Source organism: Cherax quadricarinatus, chromosome 60, assembly GCF_038502225.1.
Source record: "Cherax quadricarinatus isolate ZL_2023a chromosome 60, ASM3850222v1, whole genome shotgun sequence".
Lineage (NCBI taxonomy): Eukaryota > Metazoa > Arthropoda > Malacostraca > Decapoda > Parastacidae > Cherax > Cherax quadricarinatus.
Window position 1 is genome coordinate 11,103,117 of NC_091351.1, and position 25,662 is coordinate 11,128,778.

At 39.2% G+C, this 25,662-nt stretch overlaps 1 protein-coding gene across 15 annotated transcripts in view; it reads right to left on the minus strand.

Annotated features, from left to right (window-relative positions):
• kst (spectrin beta chain, non-erythrocytic 5 kst) overlaps positions 1 to 25,662 on the minus strand; it is a 436,819-nt gene that overhangs the window by 205,404 nt on the left and 205,753 nt on the right. For all 15 annotated transcript variants that reach the window (XR_011393672.1, XM_070097938.1, XM_070097941.1 and 12 more), the window contains exons 18-27: positions 25,396 to 25,578; positions 22,898 to 23,104; positions 20,055 to 20,219; positions 19,155 to 19,316; positions 17,292 to 17,951; positions 16,536 to 16,655; positions 14,278 to 14,427; positions 13,444 to 13,662; positions 4,061 to 4,177; positions 3,686 to 3,865 (exon numbers count right to left, since the gene is read on the minus strand). Coding sequence is in view for 14 of the 15 variants with exons in the window: in XM_070097938.1 (XP_069954039.1) it covers positions 3,686 to 3,865; positions 4,061 to 4,177; positions 13,444 to 13,662; positions 14,278 to 14,427; positions 16,536 to 16,655; positions 17,292 to 17,951; positions 19,155 to 19,316; positions 20,055 to 20,219; positions 22,898 to 23,104; positions 25,396 to 25,578 (2,163 nt within the window). In the remaining variant the exon portion in view is untranslated. The remainder of the gene's footprint in view (positions 1 to 3,685; positions 3,866 to 4,060; positions 4,178 to 13,443; positions 13,663 to 14,277; positions 14,428 to 16,535; positions 16,656 to 17,291; positions 17,952 to 19,154; positions 19,317 to 20,054; positions 20,220 to 22,897; positions 23,105 to 25,395; positions 25,579 to 25,662) is intronic.

Consider the following 25,662-nt stretch of genomic DNA (forward strand, 5'->3'; position numbering starts at 1 on the left):
TTGCATGATGGTAGGATTGCTGGTTTCTTTTTCTGTCTCATAAACACACTAAGATAACAGGGATATCTTGCTACTCCTACTTACACTTTGGTCACACTTCACAGACACGCACATGCATATATATATATACATACATCTAGGTTTTTCTCCTTTTTCTAAATAGCTCTTGTTCTTTTTTATTTCTTCTATTGTCCATGGGGAAGTGGAAAAGAATCTTTCCTCCGTAAGCCATGCGTGTCGTATGAGGCGACTAAAATGCCGGGAGCAATGGGCTAGTAACCCCTTCTCCTGTATACAATTACTAAAAAAGAGAAGAAGAAAAACTTTATAAAACTGGGTTGCTTAAATGTGCGTGGATGTAGTGCGGATGACAAGAAACAGATGATTGCTGATGTTATGAATGAAAAGAAGTTGGATGTCCTGGCCCTAAGCGAAACAAAGCTGAAGGGGGTAGGAGAGTTTCAGTGGGGGGAAATAAATGGGATTAAATCTGGAGTATCTGAGAGAGTTAGAGCAAAGGAAGGGGTAGCAGTAATGTTAAATGATCAGTTATGGAAGGAGAAAAGAGAATATGAATGTGTAAATTCAAGAATTATGTGGATTAAAGTATAGGTTGGATGCGAGAAGTGGGTCATAATAAGCGTGTATGCGCCTGGAGAAGAGAGGAATGCAGAGGAGAGAGAGAGATTTTGGGAGATGTTAAGTGAATGTATAGGAGCCTTTGAACCAAGTGAGAGAGTAATTGTGGTAGGGGACTTGAATGCTAAAGTAGGAGAAACTTTTAGAGAGGGTGTGGTAGGTAAGTTTGGGGTGCCAGGTGTAAATGATAATGGGAGCCCTTTGATTGAACTTTGTATAGAAAGGGGTTTAGTTATAGGTAATACATATTTTAAGAAAAAGAGGATAAATAAGTATACACGATATGATGTAGGGCGAAATGACAGTAGTTTGTTGGATTATGTATTGGTAGATAAAAGACTGTTGAGTAGACTTCAGGATGTACATGTTTATAGAGGGGCCACAGATATATCAGATCACTTTCTAGTTGTAGCTACACTGAGAGTAAAAGGTAGATGGGATACAAGGAGAATAGAAGCATCAGGGAAGAGAGAGGTGAAGGTTTATAAACTAAAAGAGGAGGCAGTTAGGGTAAGATATAAACAGCTATTGGAGGATAGATGGGCTAATGAGAGCATAGGCAATGGGGTCGAAGAGGTATGGGGTAGGTTTAAAAATGTAGTGTTAGAGTGTTCAGCAGAAGTTTGTGGTTACAGGAAAGTGGGTGCAGGAGGGAAGAGGAGCGATTGGTGGAATGATGATGTAAAGAGAGTAGTAAGGGAGAAAAAGTTAGCATATGAGAAGTTTTTACAAAGTAGAAGTGATGCAAGGAGGGAAGAGTATATGGAGAAAAAGAGAGAAGTTAAGAGAGTGGTGAAGCAATGTAAAAAGAGAGCAAATGAGAGAGTGGGTGAGATGTTATCAACAAATTTTGTTGAAAATAAGAAAAAGTTTTGGAGTGAGATTAACAAGTTAAGAAAGCCTAGAGAACAAATGGATTTGTCAGTTAAAAATAGGAGAGGAGAGTTATTAAATGGAGAGTTAGAGGTATTGGGAAGATGGAAGGAATATTTTGAGGAATTGTTAAATGTTGATGAAGATAGGGAAGCTGTGATTTCGTGTATAGGGCAAGGAGGAATAACATCTTGTAGGAGTGAGGAAGAGCCAGTTGTGAGTGTGGGGGAAGTTCGTGAGGCAGTAGGTAAAATGAAAGGGGGTAAGGCAGCCGGGATTGATGGGATAAAGATAGAAATGTTAAAAGCAGGTGGGGATATAGTTTTGGAGTGGTTGGTGCAATTATTTAATAAATGTATGGAAGAGGGTAAGGTACCTAGGGATTGGCAGAGAGCATGCATAGTTCCTTTGTATAAAGGCAAAGGGGATAAAAGAGAGTGCAAAAATTATAGGGGGATAAGTCTGTTGAGTGTACCTGGTAAAGTGTATGGTAGAGTTATAATTGAAAGAATTAAGAGTAAGACGGAGAATAGGATAGCAGATGAACAAGGAGGCTTTAGGAAAGGTAGGGGGTGTGTGGACCAGGTGTTTACAGTGAAACATATAAGTGAACAGTATTTAGATAAGGCTAAAGAGGTCTTTGTGGCATTTATGGATTTGGAAAAGGCGTATGACAGGGTGGATAGGGGGGCAATGTGGCAGATGTTGCAAGTGTATGGTGTAGGAGGTAGGTTACTGAAAGCAGTGAAGAGTTTTTACGAGGATAGTGAGGCTCAAGTTAGAGTATGTAGGAAAGAGGGAAATTTTTTCCCAGTAAAAGTAGGCCTTAGACAAGGATGTGTGATGTCACCGTGGTTGTTTAATATATTTATAGATGGGGTTGTAAGAGAAGTAAATGCGAGGGTCTTGGCAAGAGGCGTGGAGTTAAAAGATAAAGAATCACACACAAAGTGGGAGTTGTCACAGCTGCTCTTTGCTGATGACACTGTGCTCTTGGGAGATTCTGAAGAGAAGTTGCAGAGATTGGTGGATGAATTTGGTAGGGTGTGCAAAAGAAGAAAATTAAAGGTGAATACAGGAAAGAGTAAGGTTATGAGGATAACAAAAAGATTAGGTGATGAAAGATTGAATATCAGATTGGAGGGAGAGAGTATGGAGGAGGTGAACGTATTCAGATATTTGGGAGTGGACGTGTCAGCGGATGGGTCTATGAAAGATGAGGTGAATCATAGAATTGATGAGGGAAAAAGAGTGAGTGGTGCACTTAGGAGTCTGTGGAGACAAAGAACTTTGTCCTTGGAGGCAAAGAGGGGAATGTATGAGAGTATAGTTTTACCAACGCTCTTATATGGGTGTGAAGCGTGGGTGATGAATGTTGCAGCGAGGAGAAGGCTGGAGGCAGTGGAGATGTCATGTCTGAGGGCAATGTGTGGTGTGAATATAATGCAGAGAATTCGTAGTTTGGAAGTTAGGAGGAGGTGCGGGATTACCAAAACTGTTGTCCAGAGGGCTGAGGAAGGGTTGTTGAGGTGGTTCGGACATGTAGAGAGAATGGAGCGAAACAGAATGACTTCAAGAGTGTATCAGTCTGTAGTGGAAGGAAGGCGGGGTAGGGGTCGGCCTAGGAAGGGTTGGAGGGAGGGGGTAAAGGAGGTTTTGTGTGCGAGGGGCTTGGACTTCCAGCAGGCATGCGTGAGCGTGTTTGATAGGAGTGAATGGAGACAAATGGTTTTTAATACTTGACGTGCTGTTGGAGTGTGAGCAAAGTAACATTTATGAAGGGATTCAGGGAAACCGGCAGGCCGGACTTGAGTCCTGGAGATGGGAAGTACAGTGCCTGCACTCTGAAGGAGGGGTGTTAATGTTGCAGTTTAAAAACTGTAGTGTAAAGCACCCTTCTGGCAAGACAGTGATGGAGTGAATGATGGTGAAAGTTTTTCTTTTTCGGGCCACCCTGCCTTGGTGGGAATCGGCCGGTGTGATAAAAAAAAAAAAAAAAAATAAATAAATAGGTACAATTTGACAGTACTGTACATTCAAGCCAGCATATGGCTGCACTTCCAGGAAACTTTACTGTCTAAGCAAAGGTCTAAATTAAATTACCTATTCAAAGTAGGGAGAGTTCACTAAAGAACTAAGGCAGTGAAGATTACTGATACACTGATAAACTAACCAATAGATGCTCATAGTCCTGGCCAAAATCTTCAGATGTTGCAGTTTGCATCTGTTCATTTATCCACTTCTCAAGGTCCTCAGCTTCCCGAAAATATTCATGACGGTACATTGACTCCATTAGCTTCTGTCGAAGATTTGCTGATAATTTCTGCAAGTCTTTCAATTCCTGATTTAGCACCTAAAAGTAAGGAAAATATGCCAGATAAATTAGTATCCTTATTATGGTCATAATAAAATTCAAGCAATTTAAGCACTTCCTAGCATATTGAAAAATTTCACAAAATTGTACACAATTACATCAGCTTAGAAACATTTTACACACACACACACACACACACACACACACACAAAACTATTATACATTCCATCTTACCTGTTGTCTGTCCTTTATCAATTTAGATTCTGGGTGACTAGATTTTATCATTGAGTCAGCCATTGTTCCCATCTCTTTAACAATTCCACTGTATGTGTCAATTTCCAACTCCAAAGCCTGCAAAGACATTTGGAATGCAATGAAATACAATTACTTTATAAAACAGAAACCATTTTTATTTCTTTCTTAACCTGCCAGTCATCTCCCACTGAAGTAGGGTGACAAAAAACAAAGAAATAATTGCTATCAAGCATTCAACAGCTGTCCTGCTAAAAGTGCAGACATAATTCAAATGACCCATCCAAACTCCAAAATTGTTTCATAAACGTTAGTTTGTTCACATTCCAACAGTGTGAAGTCATAAAAAGTTTAACAACCTTTTCATAGTGCAAGTAAGACGGCTGCCAGTGACACACAAGGTAACTTGACAAACGGGAATTATGCTTAAACGTTTATACCCTCAATTCATATCAGGTAACGAAGACTATCTTTTTTGCTGTTCCACTGACAAATAGCCACGTAGTATTTCGTTCTTTGTCAGGTCATGAATATAAATTGTACACATTGGTTAAAGCACTGAGTCTTACTGCCTCCTGCTAGTGATATTACTCAATCACTATTTTCCTATTCACGAGACACAGTCTACAGTAATAATTCTTTAAAACCATAAGATTACTAACAAATCACAGAACAAGTAGGGTGTCGTGAGGGTTCGAACTGATGGATTTGGGAATACACACACACACGATGGAAGTCTTGGTAACGTATATTAAGATGGTATATAAGGGGACAACACTCAAAGCCTTCGCCTGTCCTGTCGACTCTACTATGCCTTGTCTTGAACTGCCCTGCTCAGTGCCTAGAGGGCATGGTATTCAAAGAGCTCATGACATCATCCTGGGTCAACAGTGAGTCACATAACAGTCAGCAATTCATGTAGGGAGGTGGTGAATCAGTAATGGTTACTGGTATGAGTGGTACGAGTACACAGTACTGACCGCTCAGCGACACTAATGTATGGTGTCCCAACATACAGCTAATGCAAAGTAGAGGCTACAGGCGGACAGCTCTGGGCTGATTCTATACAACGTCAAAGGACACAAAAGTTGAACATTATAACTATACAAAAGGATATTACTGGAATAGATGTTAATGTAATGCATTACATTTATATCACAATTCAGTGGAACTGATAGAATTTATGGTGGGATTATACAATTTTGAAAAGAATAATGTGGTCGATCGATCTGTATTCATGTAATCTACGGATTGTGAGGATGTATGTATATGTACAAAGAAGGAGTGTTCAACAGAAACGGCAGACTTTTAACCCTAACTCTGCTAGGGTGAGATTTACATATGCAGAACGGTTATCTCTGGGGGGATCAAACTGTGTTGCAATGGCTAACTCATACTGTGGTTGAGGATCTAAATTGGAATTTACAAATGATACATGAGAATTTCTCAACACTTGTCTTGTATGGAGGGAATAATGACATTCAAGTTGATCGTTTGATTGTTAGAGGTAGAAGGTACAGAGTCAGGAGGATTGTTACCTGGAGTTTACCTGGAGAGATTTCCGGGGGTCAAGGCCCCCCGGCCCAGTCTGTGACCAGGCCTCCTGGTTGATCAGAGCCTGATCAACCAGGCTGTTACTGCTGGCTGCACGCAAACCAACATACGAGCCACAGCCCGGCTGATCAGGAACCGACTTTAGGTGCTAGTCCAGTGAAAGCTTGAAGACTACCAGGGGTCTGTTGGTAATCCCCCTTATGTATGCTGGGAGGCAGTTGAACAGTCTCGGGCCCCTGACACTTATTGTATGGTCTCTTAACGTGCTAGTGACACCCCTGCTTTTCATTGGGATGTTGCATCGTCTGCCAAGTCTTTTGCTTTCGTAGCGAGTGATTTTCGTGTGCAAGTTCGTTACTAGTCCCTCTAGGATTTTCCAGGTGTATATAATCATGTATCTCTCCCGCCTGCGTTCCAGGGAATACAGGTTCAGGAACCTCAAGCGCTCCCAGTAATTGAGGTGTTTTATCTCCGTTATGCGCGCCGTGAAGGTTCTCTGTACATTTTCTAGGTCAGCAATTTCACCTGCCTTGAAAGGTGCTGTTAGTGTGCAGCAATATTCCAGCCTAGATAGAACAAGTGACCTGAAGAGTGTCATGGGCTTGGCATCCCTCGTTTTGAAGGTTCTCATTATCAATCCTGTCATTTTTCTAGCAGATGCGATCGATACAATGTTATGGTCCTTGAAGGTGAGATCCTCCGACATGATCACTCCCAGGTCTTTGACGTTGGTGTTTCGCTCTATTTTGTGGCCAGAATTTGTTTTGTACTCTGATGAAGATTTAATTTCCTCGTGTTTACCATATCTGAGTAATTGAAATTTCTCATCGTTGAACTTCATATTGTTTTCTGCAGCCCACTGAAAGATTTGGTTGATGTCCGCCTAGAGCCTTGCAGTGTCTGCAATGGAAGACACTGTCATGCAGATTCGGGTGTCATCTGCAAATGAAGACAGTGCTGTGGCTGACATCCTTGTCTGTCACATATGAGGATGAGGAACAAGATGGGAGCGAGTACTGTGCCTTGTGGAACAGAGCTTTTCACCGTGCCTGCCTTGGACTTTACTCTGTTGACTACTACTCTGTGTTCTGTTAGTGAGGAAATTATAGATCCATCGACCGACTTTACCTGTTATTCCTTTAGCACTCATTTTGTGCGCTATTACGCCATGGTCACACTTGTCGAAGGCTTTTTGCAAAGTCTGTATATATTACATCTGCATTCTTTTTGTCTTCTAGTGCATCTAGGACCTTGTCGTAGTGATCCAATAGTTGAGACAGACGGGAGCGACCTGTTCTAAACCCATGTTGCCCTGGGTTGTGTAACTGATGGGTTTCTAGATGGGTGGTGATCTTGCTTCTTAGGACTCTTTTTCAAAGATTTTTATGATATGGGATGTTAGTGCTATCGGTCTGTAGTTCTTTGCTGTTGCTTTACTGCCCTTTTTGTGGAGTGGGGCTATGTCTGTTGTTTTTAGTAACTGTGGGACGACCCCCGTGTCCATGCTCCCTCTCCATAGGATGGTAAAGGCTCGTGATAGGGGCTTCTTGCAGTTCTTGATGAACACGGAGTTCCATGAGTCTGGCCCTGGGGCAGAGTGCATGGGCATGTCATTTATCGCCTGTTCGAAGTCATTTGGCGTCAGGATAACATCAGATAAGCTTGTGTTAACCAAATTCTGTGGCTCTCATAAAAAATTCATTTTGATCTTCGACTCTCAGTCTGATTAGTGGCTTGCTAAAAACTGAGTCATATTGGGACTTGAGTAGCTCACTCATTTCCTTGCTGTCATCTGTGTAGGACCCATCTTGTTTAAGTAAGAGCCCAATACTGGACGTTGTTCTCGACTTAGATTTGGCATAGAAGAAATACTTTGGGTTTCTTTCGATTTCATTTATGGTTTTTAGTTCTTCCCGTGATTCCTGACTCCTATAAGATTCCTTTAGCTTAAGTTCGATGTTTGCTATTTCTCTGACCAGTGTCTCCCTACGCATTTCAGATATATTGACCTCTTTTAGCCGCTCTGTTATTCTTTTCCGTCGCCTGTAAAGAGAGCGCCTGTCTCTTTCTATTTTACATCTACTCCTCCTTTTTCTTAGAGGAATAAGTCTTGTGCATACATCGAGTGCCACCAAGTTAATCTGTTCTAGGCGTAAGTTGGGGTCTGTGTTGCTTAGTATATCTTCCCAGCTTATATCGGTTAGGACTTGGTTTACTTGGTCCCACTTTATGTTTTTGTTATTGAAGTTGAATTTGGTGAATGCTCCCTCGTGACTAATCTCATTTTGTCGGTCTGGGGCTCTGCGCATACATGTCTGAACCTCAATTATGTTGTGATCTGAGTATATTGTTTTTGATATGGTGACATTTCTTATCAGATCATCATTGTTAGTAAAGATGAGGTCTAGTGTATTCTCCATTCTAGTAGGCTCTATTATTTGCTGGTTTAAATTGAATTTTGTGCAGAGATTTAAAAGCTCGTGTGAGTGTGAGTTTTCATCAGAGCTGCCTCCTGGTGTTATTACTGCAACAATATTATTTGCTATATTCCTCCATTTTAGGTGCCTTAAGTTGAAATCCCCCAGGAGCAAGATGTTGGGTGCAGGAGCTGGAAGATTTTCCAGACAGTGGTCAATTTTTAACAGCTGTTCCTGGAATTGCTGGGATGTTGCATCCGGAGGCTTGTAGACTACCACAATGACTAGGTTTTGGTTCTCGACCTTTACTGCTAAAACTTCCACTACATCATTTGAGGCATTAAGCAGTTCTGTGCAAACAAGTGACTCTGCAATGTACAGGCCAACCCCCCCCCCCCGTTTGCCTGTTCACTCTGTCACATCTGTATAGGTTGTAACCTGGGATCCATATTTCGTTGTCTAAGTGATCCTTTATGTGGGTCTCTGTGAAAGCCGCGAACATTGCCTTTGCCTCTGCAAGCAGTCCACGGATGAAAGGTATTTTGTCGTTTATTGCTGGCTTTAGACCCTGTATATTTGCAAAGAATAATGTCATCGGACTGGTGGTATTGTTGGTACTGGGGGGGGGGATTTTTTTTCTGGCATTAGTATCTGTATCTGTTGGTTTGGAGTGGAGGCCATCGACCGTGGTTCCACTCCAGGAATGACTGGATTTGGTGTACAATTTCTGCCATTTCCTGCCAGTTTTTTTCCTTCCTAGCACTAAAAAACCTCTCCCTCTTGAGTGGCTATGGCTACCAAGGTTTTCACATGGCCTGGATGTTTTGTATCTTTGTCCCCTTTAAATGGTGTGCCTGGCAATTTAAGTTATAGCACAGTCTTTCCTGTACTGAAGAGGTACACATTTCAGGGTGAAAAAGCTTACAGGAAGGGAGTTTGCATTTTCCTGTTGTCATATGGGCACGGCATTTTCTAGGGTGGTCATAGTTGCACGTCCCATCTGTTTTTCCAGATTTCCCATGTCTGCAGATACCAAGTGCATAGTATGTGCACAGGCTTGGTTTCCGTTTGCCTTGGGTTTCTGTGACTATTCCCTGTTGGTGCATGTTTACCTGTCTTATTCCTATCTTCCCTAGCACCAACAATGGAGCTCCCAGCAGTTGTTTTTGGTAATATATCCTCACTATTGCTAGTGGAGTCCTCTTGTTTGCTATTTTCTGTTGTATTTCTTGTTTGCAATATTGGTTTTATCTTATCTTTGACTAAACTCGTTTCCCCACTACGGCTCCTGTCCCCTATGAGGTCATTTATATGCATTCCTTCCTGCGTATAATTCCAGACTACCTGGACAAAATCTCCAGCTTCACCATTACTGTCTCCCAGGACAGCACCTCCAGCTTCACCATTACTGTCTCCCAGGACAGCATCTCCAACTTCACCATTACTGTCTCCCAGGACAGCATCTCCAGCTTCACCCTTACTGTCTCCCAGGACAGCACCTCCAGCTTCACCATTACTGTCTCCCAGGACAGCACCTCCAGCTTCACCATTACTGTCTCCCAGGACAGCACCTCCAGCTTCACCATTACTGTCTCCCAGGACAGCACCTCCAGCTTCACATTTACTGACTACCAGAACATCACCTCCAGCCTTACAGTTTCTGACTACATGGCCAGTATCAAGGGCAGTACCATTCAGCCCAGACTTTTTATGTTCCCATCTGTTGTAGAAAGCTTCCAGGTTGTCTATGAAAGCAGCTTTGATGTTATCCTCTTTTAATACCCTTGTGATTTTAGTCCACAGATTTATCTCCTTTGGGCATACCCAAAAACACTTCCCTGTTTTAATACTGCTTGTAGCTAGTTCTTGGATATCTGCACAAGGGGCGTAACACCAATTTCCACAAAAATGACAATTTATCCATGTGGAAGCCCGTTTGTTTGATTTATTGCAGACTACACTCAGCTTCATAATGATTTGAATGGTTGATTTACTGTAATTCTACTAGCAGCCTCTTGAATACTCTATTAATAACCTCTTTAAGTAAAGCTCTAGCTATCTGTATTTCTATTTCTAACTGTACTTTTATATCAGGACAGATTACCGGAGTACGCTCCTGGAGTAGGGGTAGGGGTCGGCCTAGGAAGGGTTGGAGGGAGGGGGTAAAGGAGGTTTTGTGTGCGAGGGGCTTGGACTTCCAGCAGGCATGCGTGAGCGTGTTTGATAGGAGTGAATGGAGACAAATGGTTTTTAATACTTGACGTGCTGTTGGAGTGTGAGCAAAGTAACATTTATGAAGGGATTCAGGGAAACCGGCAGGCCGGACTTGAGTCCTGGAGATGGGAAGTACAGTGCCTGCACTCTGAAGGAGGGGTGTTAATGTTGCAGTTTAAAAACTGTAGTGTAAAGCACCCTTCTGGCAAGACAGTGATGGAGTGAATGATGGTGAAAGTTTTTCTTTTTCGGGCCACCCTGCCTTGGTGGGAATCGGCCGGTGTGATAATAAAAAATAAAAAAATTATTGTTTGTGTTTATAAGGGCGCCTACAACCCCATCCGTTTACAGTCTGCTTTATTGTCCAACGAATCCATTTGAAACCGGCCAAGGGTTCGACCAGTCGAGGGTTCGGTCCAGTCGAGGGTTCGGAGTCAGTCTGATCTGATCAGTGGGTCACTTACTTAAAACATACTGGTCGGTGATTTGGGCTAACACATGAAGGATCTACTGGAAAATTCTACCCGAGTAATATGTTATTTGATTGATACAAAAGTATAACTTGCGTGTTGAAGAAACCGGTGACTGCTGGCAACTCCTACAGTGACGAACGATCGAGCCTCAACCCTTGTTTATCAATCCCTGTATCTAGCTTTTCTAGTTTTTCTTTTTGGCCTCCACCACAATAAATGCTATATTATCACTATAGTTGACTGGTGGAAATTTTGGAGGAGGGACAATTTTTCTGTAGTAATAATTGCTTCTCGTTGTGTATATTGCGACCGCTGGTAACTACAGGTTATATGAAATTCACAGTAACGTCTGGTATTTCAAGAAAAAGAAACTAATGAAAGTCACTCCACTCCACTAAGTACCATTATAATACTGGTTAGTTGCTACTACAGCACTGTATTCTGCTATTCACTGGTATCACTAGATTATATGCGAGTACACTAGCAGGCCAGGAAGATTATTAAAAACAGCTGACCTGTGGTAAGTTTCTGGCGACTTTTGGCACCTGCCTCTATAGGCTTATCACTTCATTTACAAATTCACCTGTTTTCAAATGATACTTTAGCCTTTATCATCTATATACTAGGGAGCCACTGTAGTATACACTATAACACTATGTATACACAATGCTATCAGGGAGACTCTTTCCTCTGACAAGAAAAGTTCAATTATTATTATTTTTTCACACGGCACCCAGGCCTATGATTCCCCTCTGGTAGTAAACTCTGCTAGGTAGTGCACACTAATTCTCCTTTTTTGACTCAGTACATAATGTTTTCCGCCCAAGATTGGTTCCAGGCGCTAGAGGGATGTATCGTATAGGATTGATGACAAATTAAAGTTCTAGCACGTAAGAGCGACAGTGAAAACACGAGAAAACCCGGAGCACAACGAGGCACGCTGACACACACACACACACACACACACACACACACACACACACACACACACACACACACACACACACACACACACACACGCTGCATGTCACAGGGGCTCTTATTTGCTACAATAATAGTTTGCTTTTTATCAAACCTACATATTGTAGTTTCCAGATCAGTGCTTCATTTGAAATTTCCAGATCAGCGTTTCTTGAGGAATTATCAAAAGCTTTATAAGTCTCAAATGCAATCTGCCAATCCATTTCTTTAATTTCTGTAACTAATGTAATGGCTTTCAATAGCCTATATACTGAAATTTCTTCACTGAAAAGTCCAACCATTTGCTAGAAAGTATTTTTTAGCTACAACTAATGACTTCCCTTGCATTATCACAATACTTGTTAACCAGACAGGCCTATAGTTCATTTTTCCCAATATAGTATTAGCAAAATGTTTTATTGCCATCTCTGTTGACAGATGCAACATTTTATTTGAAAACTAACAAAAACTTAAACCAAACTGTACTCAATGTCTCATATTACAGAGCACAGTGCCTGCACTCTAAAGGAGGGATGAGTATGATGAAATTCAGGGGATCATCTAAATTATGTTAACAAAAACTTCTGGCAAGTCAGCTAGTGAATGAAGAAAAGGGAATGTGCTGCCTCTTATGAGTCACCCTACCTCAGCATATTATAAAAGAAAAAAAAGTCAAACCGAATTTGTCAAGTGAACAATTCTGAATAACAATATTAGCAATTTTTTAGTTCTGTGGGGCCTCCAGTAATATAGCTTCACCCTTCCCTCCCAAAGCAATTTTGTATGACTAGTTACTCAGTACATGTTTCTAATGACTCACTGTTACAATACCCAAATCCGTATAATTTGTTTTTATATAACCAACATTTCAGGTGTTCCTACATTAACCATATACTCACCCTCTCAAGGATGGAGAAACTGTTACATAGGAACTAAGTTAATTAACCCTTCAACTGTCCAAACGTAGATCTACATTCACGTGCGTAGTGCTCAGACCTTGATTTATCCCATTTGAAAGCATATAAAAAAACTTGGATCTACGATCGGAGCCCCCCCGCACGTGGACGTAGATCTACGTTTGGACAGTTTAAGGGTTAAGATACACAACTATGTGTGTTATAAGAGGATTAAAATGATTGAAGCCAGAGGCTAGTAACCCCTTTTCCCGTGTAATTTTTTTTTTCAACAAACTGGCCATATCCTACCATGGCAGGGTGACCAAGAAAAAAAACTGTAGTAGTTCTTTTTAAATTTAGTAATATATACAGGAGAAAGGGTTACTAGCCTCCTGCTTCTGAAATCTTAGTCGCTTCTTACAACATGCATGACTTACAGAGGAAGAATTCTTTTCCACTTCCCCATGGAGAAAAGAGGATATAAGCAAGAAAAAGAAATAGTAAGAAAATACAAGAAAACCCAGAGGGGATGGGGGTGTATATATATGCTTGTACATGCATGTGTAATGTGACCTAAAGTGTAAGTATAAGTAGCAAGATGTACCTGAAATCTCACATGTTTGAGACAAAAAAAGAGACCAGCAATCCTACCATCATACAAGGCAATTACAGGTTTTCGTTGTACACTCACTTAGTGGGATGGTAGTACCTCCCTGGGTGGTTGCTGTCTACCAACCTACTAATCAGGTATAAATTACTAAATGGAAAAAGAAAAACTTAACATTTCTTTTTTGGGTCATCCTTTCTTGGTGGGAGACAGCCATTGTGTTTAAAAAATAATAAAAACTTACCTTATGCTTTGTTAGAAGTTTTCTTGCCACATCTTCATCCTTGCCATAATCTTTGGTCTGCAAGATGTTTCTCTTTTCACTCATCCATGCTTCAATTTCTGCAACCTCAAAGAAATATTGCTGCGCCTTCAGATTTAGTTCCAATTTTCTGCTGCGTTCATCAGCCTCTGCGATAAGGTCATCCCATGCCACGCTTAATTCAGCACATCGACTCTTAATCTGTTACATAATGAATAAATGTTAAGATTAATTTTAAAAATAAATACATCACAAAATTATTCATCCACTCATTCAGAAATACCCAAATAAATTAAGAAAAAACAACCTGTAATATTGCAAACTGATATACCACCCCTGTCACAGACTATTTCAGGGAAATTATTGTATGATGTGTTTAATATTATGACTTACACCAATGAATAGGTCAACACTGAAAATATCCTTAACTTTATACTAGATTTATGTCAAAACTTGGATTTAACCCTTAAACTGTCCGAACGTAGATCTACTTTTTTTTTTACATGCTTTCAAATGGAGATAATAAAGGTTGGAGCGCTATGCATGTAAACGGAGATCTACATTTGGACAGTTTAAGGGTTAATATTCTCATATGAAATAATCCAACAAGCTATCTTATCTCCAGACTCAAGATGCAACTGCATGACTGTTGGTTTACATAAGCCACCTTGACTAAATTACATAAAATTTAGTTGAATTAAGTAAAAAAAAATATTTGTTATAAACCTAACGAGACACTACTACAGTAAATTTTTTTAACCAGACATTATGTACAAGTGAATTGCTGAAAATGTTACAAGTAATTTAACTCTTTACCATTGTTTTTTCTGGGTGATTCTCTTCTGTCAGTTTATTGCCCTTCACCAGAGTCTTTGTAATCTGGGGCTGATGACCTTGGATTTCAGCTTTCAATTTAACATGCTTCTTGTTTAGGGTTTGAGCTTCATGAAGATTTTGTCCAAGTACCTACAAAGGGAACAATTTCAATTTGTGGATAGTACTGAAAGTGCAATCACTAAATGTTATTAAAAATATAAGCTAATTCCATGGGAATATTTGCAAGTAATACAAGACAGGAAATATACTATAAAAATGTACTACGTTTTCACACTGAAAACAAAAAAAGTTTCGAGTAATCTGTAAAGAAAGATCGATTACACCTATTATGTCGACTACTAGTACTCCTCTATTTTTTTTTTTTTTCAATAAGTTGGCAGTCTCCCACCGAGGCAGGGTGACCCAAAAAAGAAAAAATCCCCAAAAAGAAAATGCTTTCATCATCATTCAACACTTTCACCACACTCACACAATCACTTTTTGCAGAGGTGCTCAGAATACAACAGTTTAGAAGCATATATGTATAAAGATACACAACATATCCCTCCAAACTGCCAATATCCCAAACTCCTCCTTTAGAGTGCAGGCATTGTACTTCCCATTTCCAGGACTCAAGTCCGACTATATGAAAATAACTGGTTTCCCTGAATCCCTTCACTAAATATTACCCTGCTCACACTCTAACAGATCGTCAGGTCCCAAGTACCATTCGTCTCCATTCACTCCTATGTAACACGCTCACGCACGCTTGCTGGAAGTCCAAGCCCCTTGCCCACAAAACCTCCTTTATCCCCTCTTTCCAACCCTTTCGAGGATGACCCCTACCCCGCCTTCCTTCCCCTATAGATTTATATGCTTTCCATGTCATTCTACTTTGATCCATTCTCTCTAAATGACCAAACCACCTCAACAACCCCTCTTCTGCCCTCTGACTAATACTTTTATTAACTCCACACCTTTTCCTAATTTCCACACTCCGAATTTTCTGCATAATATTTACACCACACATTGCCCTTAGACAGGACATCTCCACTGCCTCCAACCGTCTCCTCGCTGCTGCATTTACCACCCAAGCTTCACACCCATATAAGAGTGTTGGTACTACTATACTTTCATACATTCCCTTCTTTGCCTCCATAGATAACGTTTTTTGACTCCACATATACCTCAATGCACCACTCGCCTTTTTTCCCTCATCAATTCTATGATTAACCTCATCCTTCATAAATCCATCCACCGACACGTTAACTCCCAAGTATCTGAAAACATTCACTTCTTCCATACTCCTCCTCCCTAATTTGATATCCAATTTTTCTTTATCTAAATCATTTGATACTTTCATCACCTTACTCTTTTCTATGTTCACTTTCAACTTTCTACCTTTACACACATTCCCAAACTCATCCACTAACCTTTGCAATTTTTCTTTAGAATCTCCCATAAGCACAGTATCAGCAAAAAGTAACTGTTAATTCCCATTTTGAATTTGATTTCCCATAATTTACTCCCACCCCTCTCCCGAACACCCTAGCATTTACTTCTTTTACAACCCCATCTATAAATATATTAAACAACCATGGTGACATTACACATCCCTGTCTAAGACCTACTTTTACCGGGAAGTAGTCTCCCTCTCTTCTACACACCCTAACCTGAGCCTCACTATCCTCAAAAAAACTCTTTACAGCATTTAGTAACTTACCACCTATTCCATATACTTGCAACATCTGCCACATTGCTCCCCTATCCACTATCATATGCCTTTTCTAAATCCATAAATGCAATAAAAACTTCCCTACCTTTATCTAAATACTGTTCACATATATGCTTCAATGTAAACACTTGATCTACATATCCCCTACCCACTCTGAAACCTCCTTGCTCATCCGCAATCCTACATTCTGTCTTACTTCTAATTCTTTCAATTATAACCCTACTGTACACTTTTCCTCTAATATATATGCAAATTGCGAGTGGACATAGGGAATGTGATACCAATTTGTGTAGCTACTGCAAGTATGGCAATCCAGTATCTAATTCTACATATCTTTTCAGTACATTCTCTTGAAATCACTTCAGTTAGTACAACATTACACAGAACCTAATCATTGATTTACATGGTTCATCACTTTTTTCGCAATTCAATTTTTCCACAACAAATTCTAGCAATACCAATACACAAGGCATTAATTTCACTTGCTCATATAATTTGTACAAAATATAAATGAGATACAAACTTTTGATGTGGCTAGTGGCATGTGTTCCTTGATCCACTGCATTTCAGCATCAAGCTCAAAGTTGAACTCGTGCCATCTGAGTGACTCTTCAAGGGCTGCACGACGCCTGGCTGCCGGGTCCTGGAAACAGAGCAAAATATAGGATCACAAATCAATTTGCCCGTGTACATATTTTTTTCTATTCAACACGCTGACTGTTTTCCACCAAGGAAGGGTGACCAGAAAGACACTTTCACCATCATTTGCATTACCACTGTCTTGCCAGAGGCACACAGATATGACAGTTTACATGTCCCTCTGAAGAGCAAATATCCCAAGCCCTTCTTTCAGAGTGCAGGTATTGTACTTCCCATTTCCAGGACTCAAGTCTGGCTAACCGATTTCCCTGAATCCCTTCACGATAAATTACCATGCTTGCACTCCAGCAGCTCATCAAGTCCCAAAAACCATCTGGATCCACTTACTAATCTCCACACTCACTCACACAATTACTTTTAAGTAAAAAATTAAGCATTTGCCCACCAAAACAGAGTAGGAAAAAACCATCTTAAAATTATTACATTCACATGGAAGCACTAGACCCACAGGAATCAAAGTGCTAGGAAATAAAATGCAATCAGGTTTGCCTTGTTGAAACATTAAAAACATACAAAAATGCTGTACTGAATAAGGTACTTAAAGATGTTTAAAAATGGCATGTTAAAAGTTTAAAACAAAAAAAATTAGTCTTAAAAAACAGTGATAAAACTATCTTACCTTCAACTTGTTAAATCTATTCTTTGCAGATCCACAGGATGCTTTGATACTGTCTGCATCAAAGTGGCCATCTTGCACCATTTGATCACCAACAGCACACATTTCGCTTATCTTTCTCTCCATAGTATGCATATCATTTTCTAAATTCTGCTGTTTATTCATGAGATCCTTGCATGAACGAAGATCTGAGCCTACATCTTTATTTTTAAGAGCAGTTTCCAGAGCATCCAAGTTTTTTTCAGTTTCTTCCAAATTCTTATTGTATCCATGTTGGTTACTGGCTTGGTTAAGCTTCATCCCTTTCTCTTCAGTCTTGGAACAAAGATCTTTCCATTTCTGATTGAGGTCATCTAAAGTGTTCTTAATGTCATCAGACTGATAGTGCTTCATGCCTATCAAATCTTGACCAGTTTTGTTGAGACGTCGCAGCTGACCTTCATTGGCATGAAGCTCCCTCTCAAATGCTTCGTGCTTTTGCATTTTTCTCTCCAAGTTACTGAGGTCTCTGTATGATTCATCATCTGCCATCTTCTTTTTATCTGTTATCCACTTATCAAAGTCATCTGCATCTGCCTTAAACTGCTGATAGGCAATAGAACCATTCAGCTGCTCCCGTCTAGCTTGAGCACGGTCCTTTACTGCAGCTCGTCTGTCACGTACCTGAATAGTAAGACACATAAGCATGAAAGCACTTTACTTTAAAAATACATAAATGTAGAGCATTCTAATAAGTTCTATTTAAGTAAAAAGGTAAAAAGATCTGGATAAAATGTTGAAACTAAGTGGAATATTATATCTGACTGTTTTCAAGGGTTTCACCTTTGCAACCCTCACTTTGGTATTAATATGCTATAAATTATCAAACAAATTACAAACATAATGACTACCAAATTACTACTCAATTCACAGAATTTTTTATTTAAATTGGATTTTATCCAAAGATACCTCCACAAATGCAATCCAAAGGACTGATAATTATAGGTTTCAGGACACAGGGTGGGTTTAAGTTTCATGAAAAGTCTTTGGAATGAAAAATCAGACAGCAAATAGCTATTCTAGGATTAACAAAACTTCTGTAGGTATTACAATACGAGTATATTACATGCCATTTGTGATGATATACAAACCTCTGAATTGCCCCTCTTGAATTGTCTGGGACCCACCAGCAGGAGACAGACAACTTTTGGCAGTAAGTTAAGGATAAGGTTAGTGAAACTAATAAACGGAACAACTTTTCTCAATGTTGAAAATGGTTTAAAACATCCATACGTTGATGAGCAAGATGCACGTGCAACAGCTGTAGTTATTTTATCAAGTAATACACACACACAGCTCACTGTGTGGATATCAGCACCAATAGGGGGTCCTGTATAACTACTTTTATCTGTTTTCCTTCATGTCAGTATCTCATCCCATTACTGAACCTATTCAACCTGAGATACCTAGCATATGGCACAGCTGAGTTGAAACAGCAAAAGACTAACCAATGGGTTTTACTGTACTTCCATTTATACTAGCAATTTCATGAGTGAACAAAAGCACTGGTCATACCAACAACAATTTTCCTGCAATTCCTTACAGTAGTTTTTTATAATCATAGGTCATTTCCCACCATGGCTGAGAAAAAAGCTAACAATTCTGTAGTCCAACAGAAACCCACAACCTTCTAAGTGATCAACTATTTATTCTCAAGAAAAAAGATGCTTAAGAGAGATGAATAAATACATAAATATCATGTGCACTAACATTTATGAGCAATAACTAAATTTAAAAGAACACAAGTGTGTACTTTGTGTGCTACTTCCTCATGAAGAGTAGAAAGGCGTTTACACACTTCCCAAACATTAAGAGAGGTTAACTTACCTGATCCCTGCGTTCATTTATGTACGTGGCATCATAATGCTCTGCTGCAATTAGTTTATCTGCCATTTCACTAAATGTTTTCAGTCTTTCATCTTGTGCCATCAGAGTATTCTCAAAGTCATCATGATGCTTCATTAGTGCTTCAACATCATCCAAGGTGCCCTAATTAAAAAATAAAATAATTAACAAGAAAAAGTCAAATAATTGAATTAAGATTGCACAAACTGAAACCCCTATATTTCTGTTTTTAATGTTAAGAAAATCATTATTGATAAAATGATAAAATGTTTTAAGAGCTACAATTTTATCTAAGCCACTTTAAAATGCATTCTTATCCTACAATACATTGATATTGAACAACTAGAGCACAGAAAATAGAATTTCTAATGATAATCCAACTTTTTTTTTTTTTTTTAATCTACCAGTCTCATTCAATCACGGTCTTGCCAGAAGGAAGTCCCACATCAAAACACACATGACCCAAAACTGCAACATCCCCATTCCTCCTCCCGAGTGCAGGCACTGTACTTAACATTTACAGGACTCATAAATGTTCACCTTGCTCACAATCCAACAGCATGTCAAATCATTAAAAAACAAAAAACTTGCCTCTACTCACAATAGGCTTGTGTGAGCATTTTAGATGTCCAGACCCCTAACACTCAAAGCAACCTTTACTGCTCTCTAACCTTGGTAACTGTGCCCTTTATTATCCATTTCAAACAGCATGTAAAGTATTACAATAAAATTCACAAATAACTTACGCTTAAGAGGAACCTCATAATTGCATTTTGGTTCATCATCCTCTCCTTGGTGTGCATTATTTGTGAATTGTTCCAGCCACAGTTTTGTGACTTTTTATTCTTTAGTACATTAAAGTGCTGTAATTATAAGACTTACCCCAAGATCATTGTAGTCTAGGAAAGTTTCATGAGAACTTGTTGCAGCATCAATTTGGTCAGCTTCTCTATTAAAGAGTTGAAGATCCATACACTGCCTCAACCAATCACCCTTCTCTTGCCAACCCCGGTGAATAGCTCGCTGTTCTTCCCCCAGTAATGCCATCTGTTGAAATAGTGGTATCGAATACTGTAATACATACAATTAAGTAATGCAAGGTCAAACTGAATGGAAGAAAAATACAGCCTAACCTCTTAAATGTGTCAACATACAAATCCAAAATTTTCACATTATGCATTACTGCATTTATTGGGGTTTTAGTACAAATGGTTCAATTTAGTTAATATTAACCCTTTCAGGGTCCAAGGCCCAAATCTGGAGTCACGCACCAGTGTCCAAGAATTTTCAAAAAAAAAATTTGTTATTTTTTCTTATGAAATCGTAGAGAATCTTTTTGTGAAGGTAATAAAACAAAACGTACGAAATTTGGTGGAAAATTGATGAAATTATGCTCTCGCGAATTTAGATGTGTCAGCGATATTTACGAATCGGCGATTTTGCCGACTTTGACTCCCATTTTAGGCCAATTACATTATTCCAATCAACCAAATTCTTAGCTATTTCACTAGTATTACTTCTATTCTATCGATTGAGCACAAGAAATCGCCAAGTCAACTGTTTCAACTACAAAATAAAGTGATCGGAAATTGTTAATTTGGCCAATTTAACACAAAGTTCAAAATATTCCAATTTCAAAATAGGGTCCAGAATAAACAATGTAGGCATTCCTGGCACTAAACTACCATTTCCTCTGTTCATTAGTTATGTTTTGAGACTTTACAAATAAATTCCATTTTGATTTTTTATTCACATAATGAATTTTTATTCACACCAAAAAATAGAAGATTTACTGTTATGCAATACTGTAATAATTGTATAAATATCATCACCATATTTGTGAATGTATATTAGACCCACCAGCTGACGTGTATTAGACGTGTGAGGTCGTTTGTTCACTCTTGAATATCGGCAAAAATTTAACATTTCCGCTACTTTGAGCTCAGTTTCAAGCCATTTCCAGTGCTAAAACCATTCAAAATCATCTCTTTCTGTAATATGTCTTCCATTCTATCAAATGAGACCAAGAAATCGCAAATACAACTATAAAAAACATACGAAAAAACACTGCAAAGTTGCTGTTTTAATCGAAAAATCATGATTTCAGTTTTTTTCTCTCATTATACATAGTGTGCTGCAGGATCTGTTTTATGTGGTGCACACATACCACATAGATGTATTCTCTCATATCTAGGCCCAAATGTACCACTCACAGTTTATCAGAGTGAGCTGAGCTCATGGCGTAGATCTACGGTTTGGACACTCACCATAAAGCCGTAGATCTACGGGACGGACCCTGAAAGGGTTAATCTATCCTAACTATACTTAATCTAAACTATGAATGTAGAGAAACTGGCACAAGTAAATGTTTGAAAGATGTAGGACAGGTAATTACCATCCTTCTCACCTGTGCTATGTAGAATGCAATTTAACCCCTTGACTGTCGCAACCCCAAATCCGGAGGCGTCTCCTGGTGTCGCAAAATTTCCTCCCAAAAAAAAAAAAATTATTTTTTTCTTATGAAATGATAAGAGAATCTTTTCCCGATTGTAATGACACCAAAAGAACGAAATGTGATGGAAAACTGACAGAATTACGCTCTCGCGAAGTTAGCGACCTCGGCGATGTTTACGAATTGGCGATTTCGCCCACTTTGAGCCCTATTTTCGGCTAATTCCATTGTTTCAGTGTACCAAACTCAGCTATTTCTTTAAAGCTCCATTTTTTCTATCGACTGAGTACAAGAAACTGCCCATTTACCGATTTCAACTACCCAATAATGTGGTCAGAAATTTGCAATTTGGCCAATTTCACAAAAATTTAAAAAAAATGACAATTTCAAAATAGGGTCCAGAATGAACAATGCAGTCACTCCTGGCTCTAAAATAACATTTTCTTTGTTCATCAGTCACATCTCCAGGCCTCTCTGATATTACTCTTGCTTTCTATTTTGAATTTTTATTCAAACAAATAGAAGATTTACCGTTATGCAGACTACTGCAATATTGTAATAATTGTCAAAATAATGTCAACCCATTCATGACTGTATATTAGAATGGCTACTTGGACATTTATTGGAAAATGACATCATTTGTTTACTTTTGAACATCGTCAAAAATCAAACATTTCCCCTACTTTGAGCTCCATTTCACAGTAAAACCAATCAAAACCACTTCTATTTCTATAATATGTTTTCCATTCTATCAAATGAGACCAAGAAAACAAGAATACAACCATAAATTCTACATGAAAATAGGCTGTAAAGTTGGCATTTTAATTAAAAAACATGGTCGGAGTTTTTTTTTTCTTATTATGCACTGCGTGCTGCAGGATTTCTTTTATATGGTGCACACTGACCACAAAGACCCATTCTCTCACATGTGGGCCTATCAGCTTTCTCCTGCTTGATTTGAAGCCGCTAGAATTTACGAGTATATATACGTCAAAAACGGTGGCTCGTAAGACGTATATATACGGCCAAAACAGCCAAAGGGTTAAGTGCCCAAGTTCTTAATAACACTTTGATTATATATTTTTTAACATGGGCAATGAAATTTCTATTTTCTGTAGGTATGCAATTTTGCTTGCCTTCAAAAGGGTTATGTTACTGTACAACAATATTTCAGTCTAGAGCACAAGTGTTTTAAACACTAACTGGACTGGCATTTCTTATGTGAAGACTGTTGCTGTCTAGCCTATCATAGTACCAACTTGTTATCTCTAACCTTTTCTTGCACTTCACTGAAGTCAGGATTCCTTCTGACAAGCTTCTCTCCAAGCTGGCCGAGCTCGGTGAATTCATCTTGGTGAGCTCTGATGTCATCTCCAAGATCTTGGTGACTCTTGAGAAGATGTTCTGCAGTCGTAACATCACGAGCAGGCTCATCAGAATTCAGAGCATTTTTAACATCACCAACCCAGTTTAGAAGACTCTGAAAGATTGATTTTTGTTTACCACCTCAACCTCTCCTCAGGCCTCTGAATAATGCTTTTATTAACTCTACACCTCCTAATCTCCAAGCTCTGAATTTTCTGCATAATATTCACTCCACACATTGCTCTCACACATGACATCTCTACTCCCTCTAACTTTCTCCTCACTGCAATATTCAAAACCCATACCTCACATCCATACAACAATGCTGGTATTCCTATACTCTGGTACATTCCCCCATTTTTAGTCTCCATAAATAGTCCTTGGTCTCAACAGATGCCTCAATGCACCACACACCTTTTAATCTTCATCAATTTAATAGTTTGCCTCATCTCTCAGAATCATTCACAAAGAAGTCCACTCCCAAACACCTGAACGCTACGCAATGAACACATTTACTTCCTCCATATTCCCTTCGATCTAATATTTAATCTCCCATTGCCTACATTTTTCATACTCTTTCCTAAGATTACTTTTAATTTCCTTCTTTTACACACCCTCCCAAATTAGTTCGCCAACTTCTTTTCCAATTCTCCCAAAACAACAACTCCCACTGTGTACCAGAACAACTATCATTCAATTCCACATCTCTCTCCACTTCTAAAACCCTATTTATAAATGTTAAATCATGGTGACATCACTCATTCCCATCCTAGGCCTACCCGTACTATAACTTGTCATCCACACGAAAGTTCTTTATTGCTTAATCTAACCTACTACCTATTCCATACATTTGCAACATTAACACAATGCTTCCCTTTCGACCCTATCCCATACCTTTTCTAAAGCCATTAGTAGTGATCATCTATAAGCTTCAGAGTTAACACTTGGTCTACATATCCCTTACCCTTCCTAAAACCTTGTTTCCTTGTCTTACCCATAATTCAGCAGCAACTACCATAACTATTTGGTATACTCAATAGGCTTATTATATCCCCTTTTTCCTTATACAAAGGATCTATGCATGCTCTCTGCCAATCCTAGGTACACTGTCCCCATTTCATGGATATATTGAACATATTACACCAACCACTCTACAAATATATCTCCACCAGCTTTTAATATTTATGTCTTAATCCCAACTACCCCAGCTGCCATACCCCCTTTCATTCAACAGACTGCCTCGCATACCTACACCAGACTTTTATCTGGTTCTTTCTCACTCCAACATTCAACAATTTATCAAAATAGTCCCTGAATTTTCTCAGTACCTACACCTGCCCATCTAATGGCTCCCCTCTTTTGTTTGTAACTTTAATCCAATTGTTACCAAGGTTATTTTTTATTATTATCACACTGGCCGATTCCCACCAAGGCAGGGTGGCCCGAAAAAGAAAAACTTTCACCATCATTCACTTCATCACTGTCTTGCCAGAAGGGTGCTTTACACTACAGTTTTTAAACTGCAACATTAACACCCCTCCTTCAGAGTGCAGGCACTGTACTTCCCATCTCCAGGACTTGAGTCCGGCCTGCCGGTTTCCCTGAACCCCTTCGTAAATGTTACTTTGCTCACACTCAGCACGTCAAGTATTAAAAACCATGTCTCTCCATTCACTCCTATCAAACACGTTCAAGCATGCCTGCTGGAAGTACCAAGGTTCTCAACATATTTAACTAGCTCTAAAACCTCCTCTTATTATCAGCAAAATTTTGTTGATAAAAGCCTCTCCTAATCATCTCTCCTGCACTCCCTTACCATTCTTTTAACCTTGTACTCCTCCTTCCATTTATCACTTTACATTGTAAAAACTTTTCAGAGGCCAATCTTTCCTTCCTTACCACCCATCATCTCATCAATCACTCCTCTTCCTTCCTGCATTCACCCTCCTATACCCCACACACTTCTGCTGCACACTAACACTGCAGTCCTAAATCTACTCTACAGCTCCTCTACCCTCTCTCAATTACCTGTACTCTATCTAGTCTGCCTTTCTCCCTGAAGTTGCTTATATAGTTTACCTTATCTCCTTAATTTATAAACTTCTGCTTCTCTTTTTATCTACCAATGACTTGTTTTGAACCCCCATCTACTTATTACTCTCACTGTAATTACCACTAAATAATTAACCGATACATGTATACGTGTATACTGCATGTTGATTAAATTTCATTTTGCTTCATTTGGAAGATCTACAACAATGCCTAAAAATTATTCCCACTTAATCATTTTCAGAATAGTAAGAACTGCACATGCATCTTGTACAACTTGGTTTTTCCAGGTTTAAAAAGAACAAATACAAACTGCTCAAGTTTCTTCTTAAAACACAAATTTAATGTTAATTTTACCTTAGCCGAGTTAAGGAAGATCTGCTGGCCAACAGCTTCCTCAAGTCTGTTCCTTCTTTCTACAGCTTTACCCTTCAGCTGACCCCAATACTGTTGCACTTCTTCTTGTCTTGCTTCTACAGCATGTCTTTCTCGGGGATATGATGCTTTTACAGAATCAGCAAGAAGGTTGACACGACGTACCTGCACATGCAACCAGCGTAATTTATGAGCTTATCATCAACACTTTTTCAGCAAACTTTGGTATTAGAGGAGCAATTCTAATAA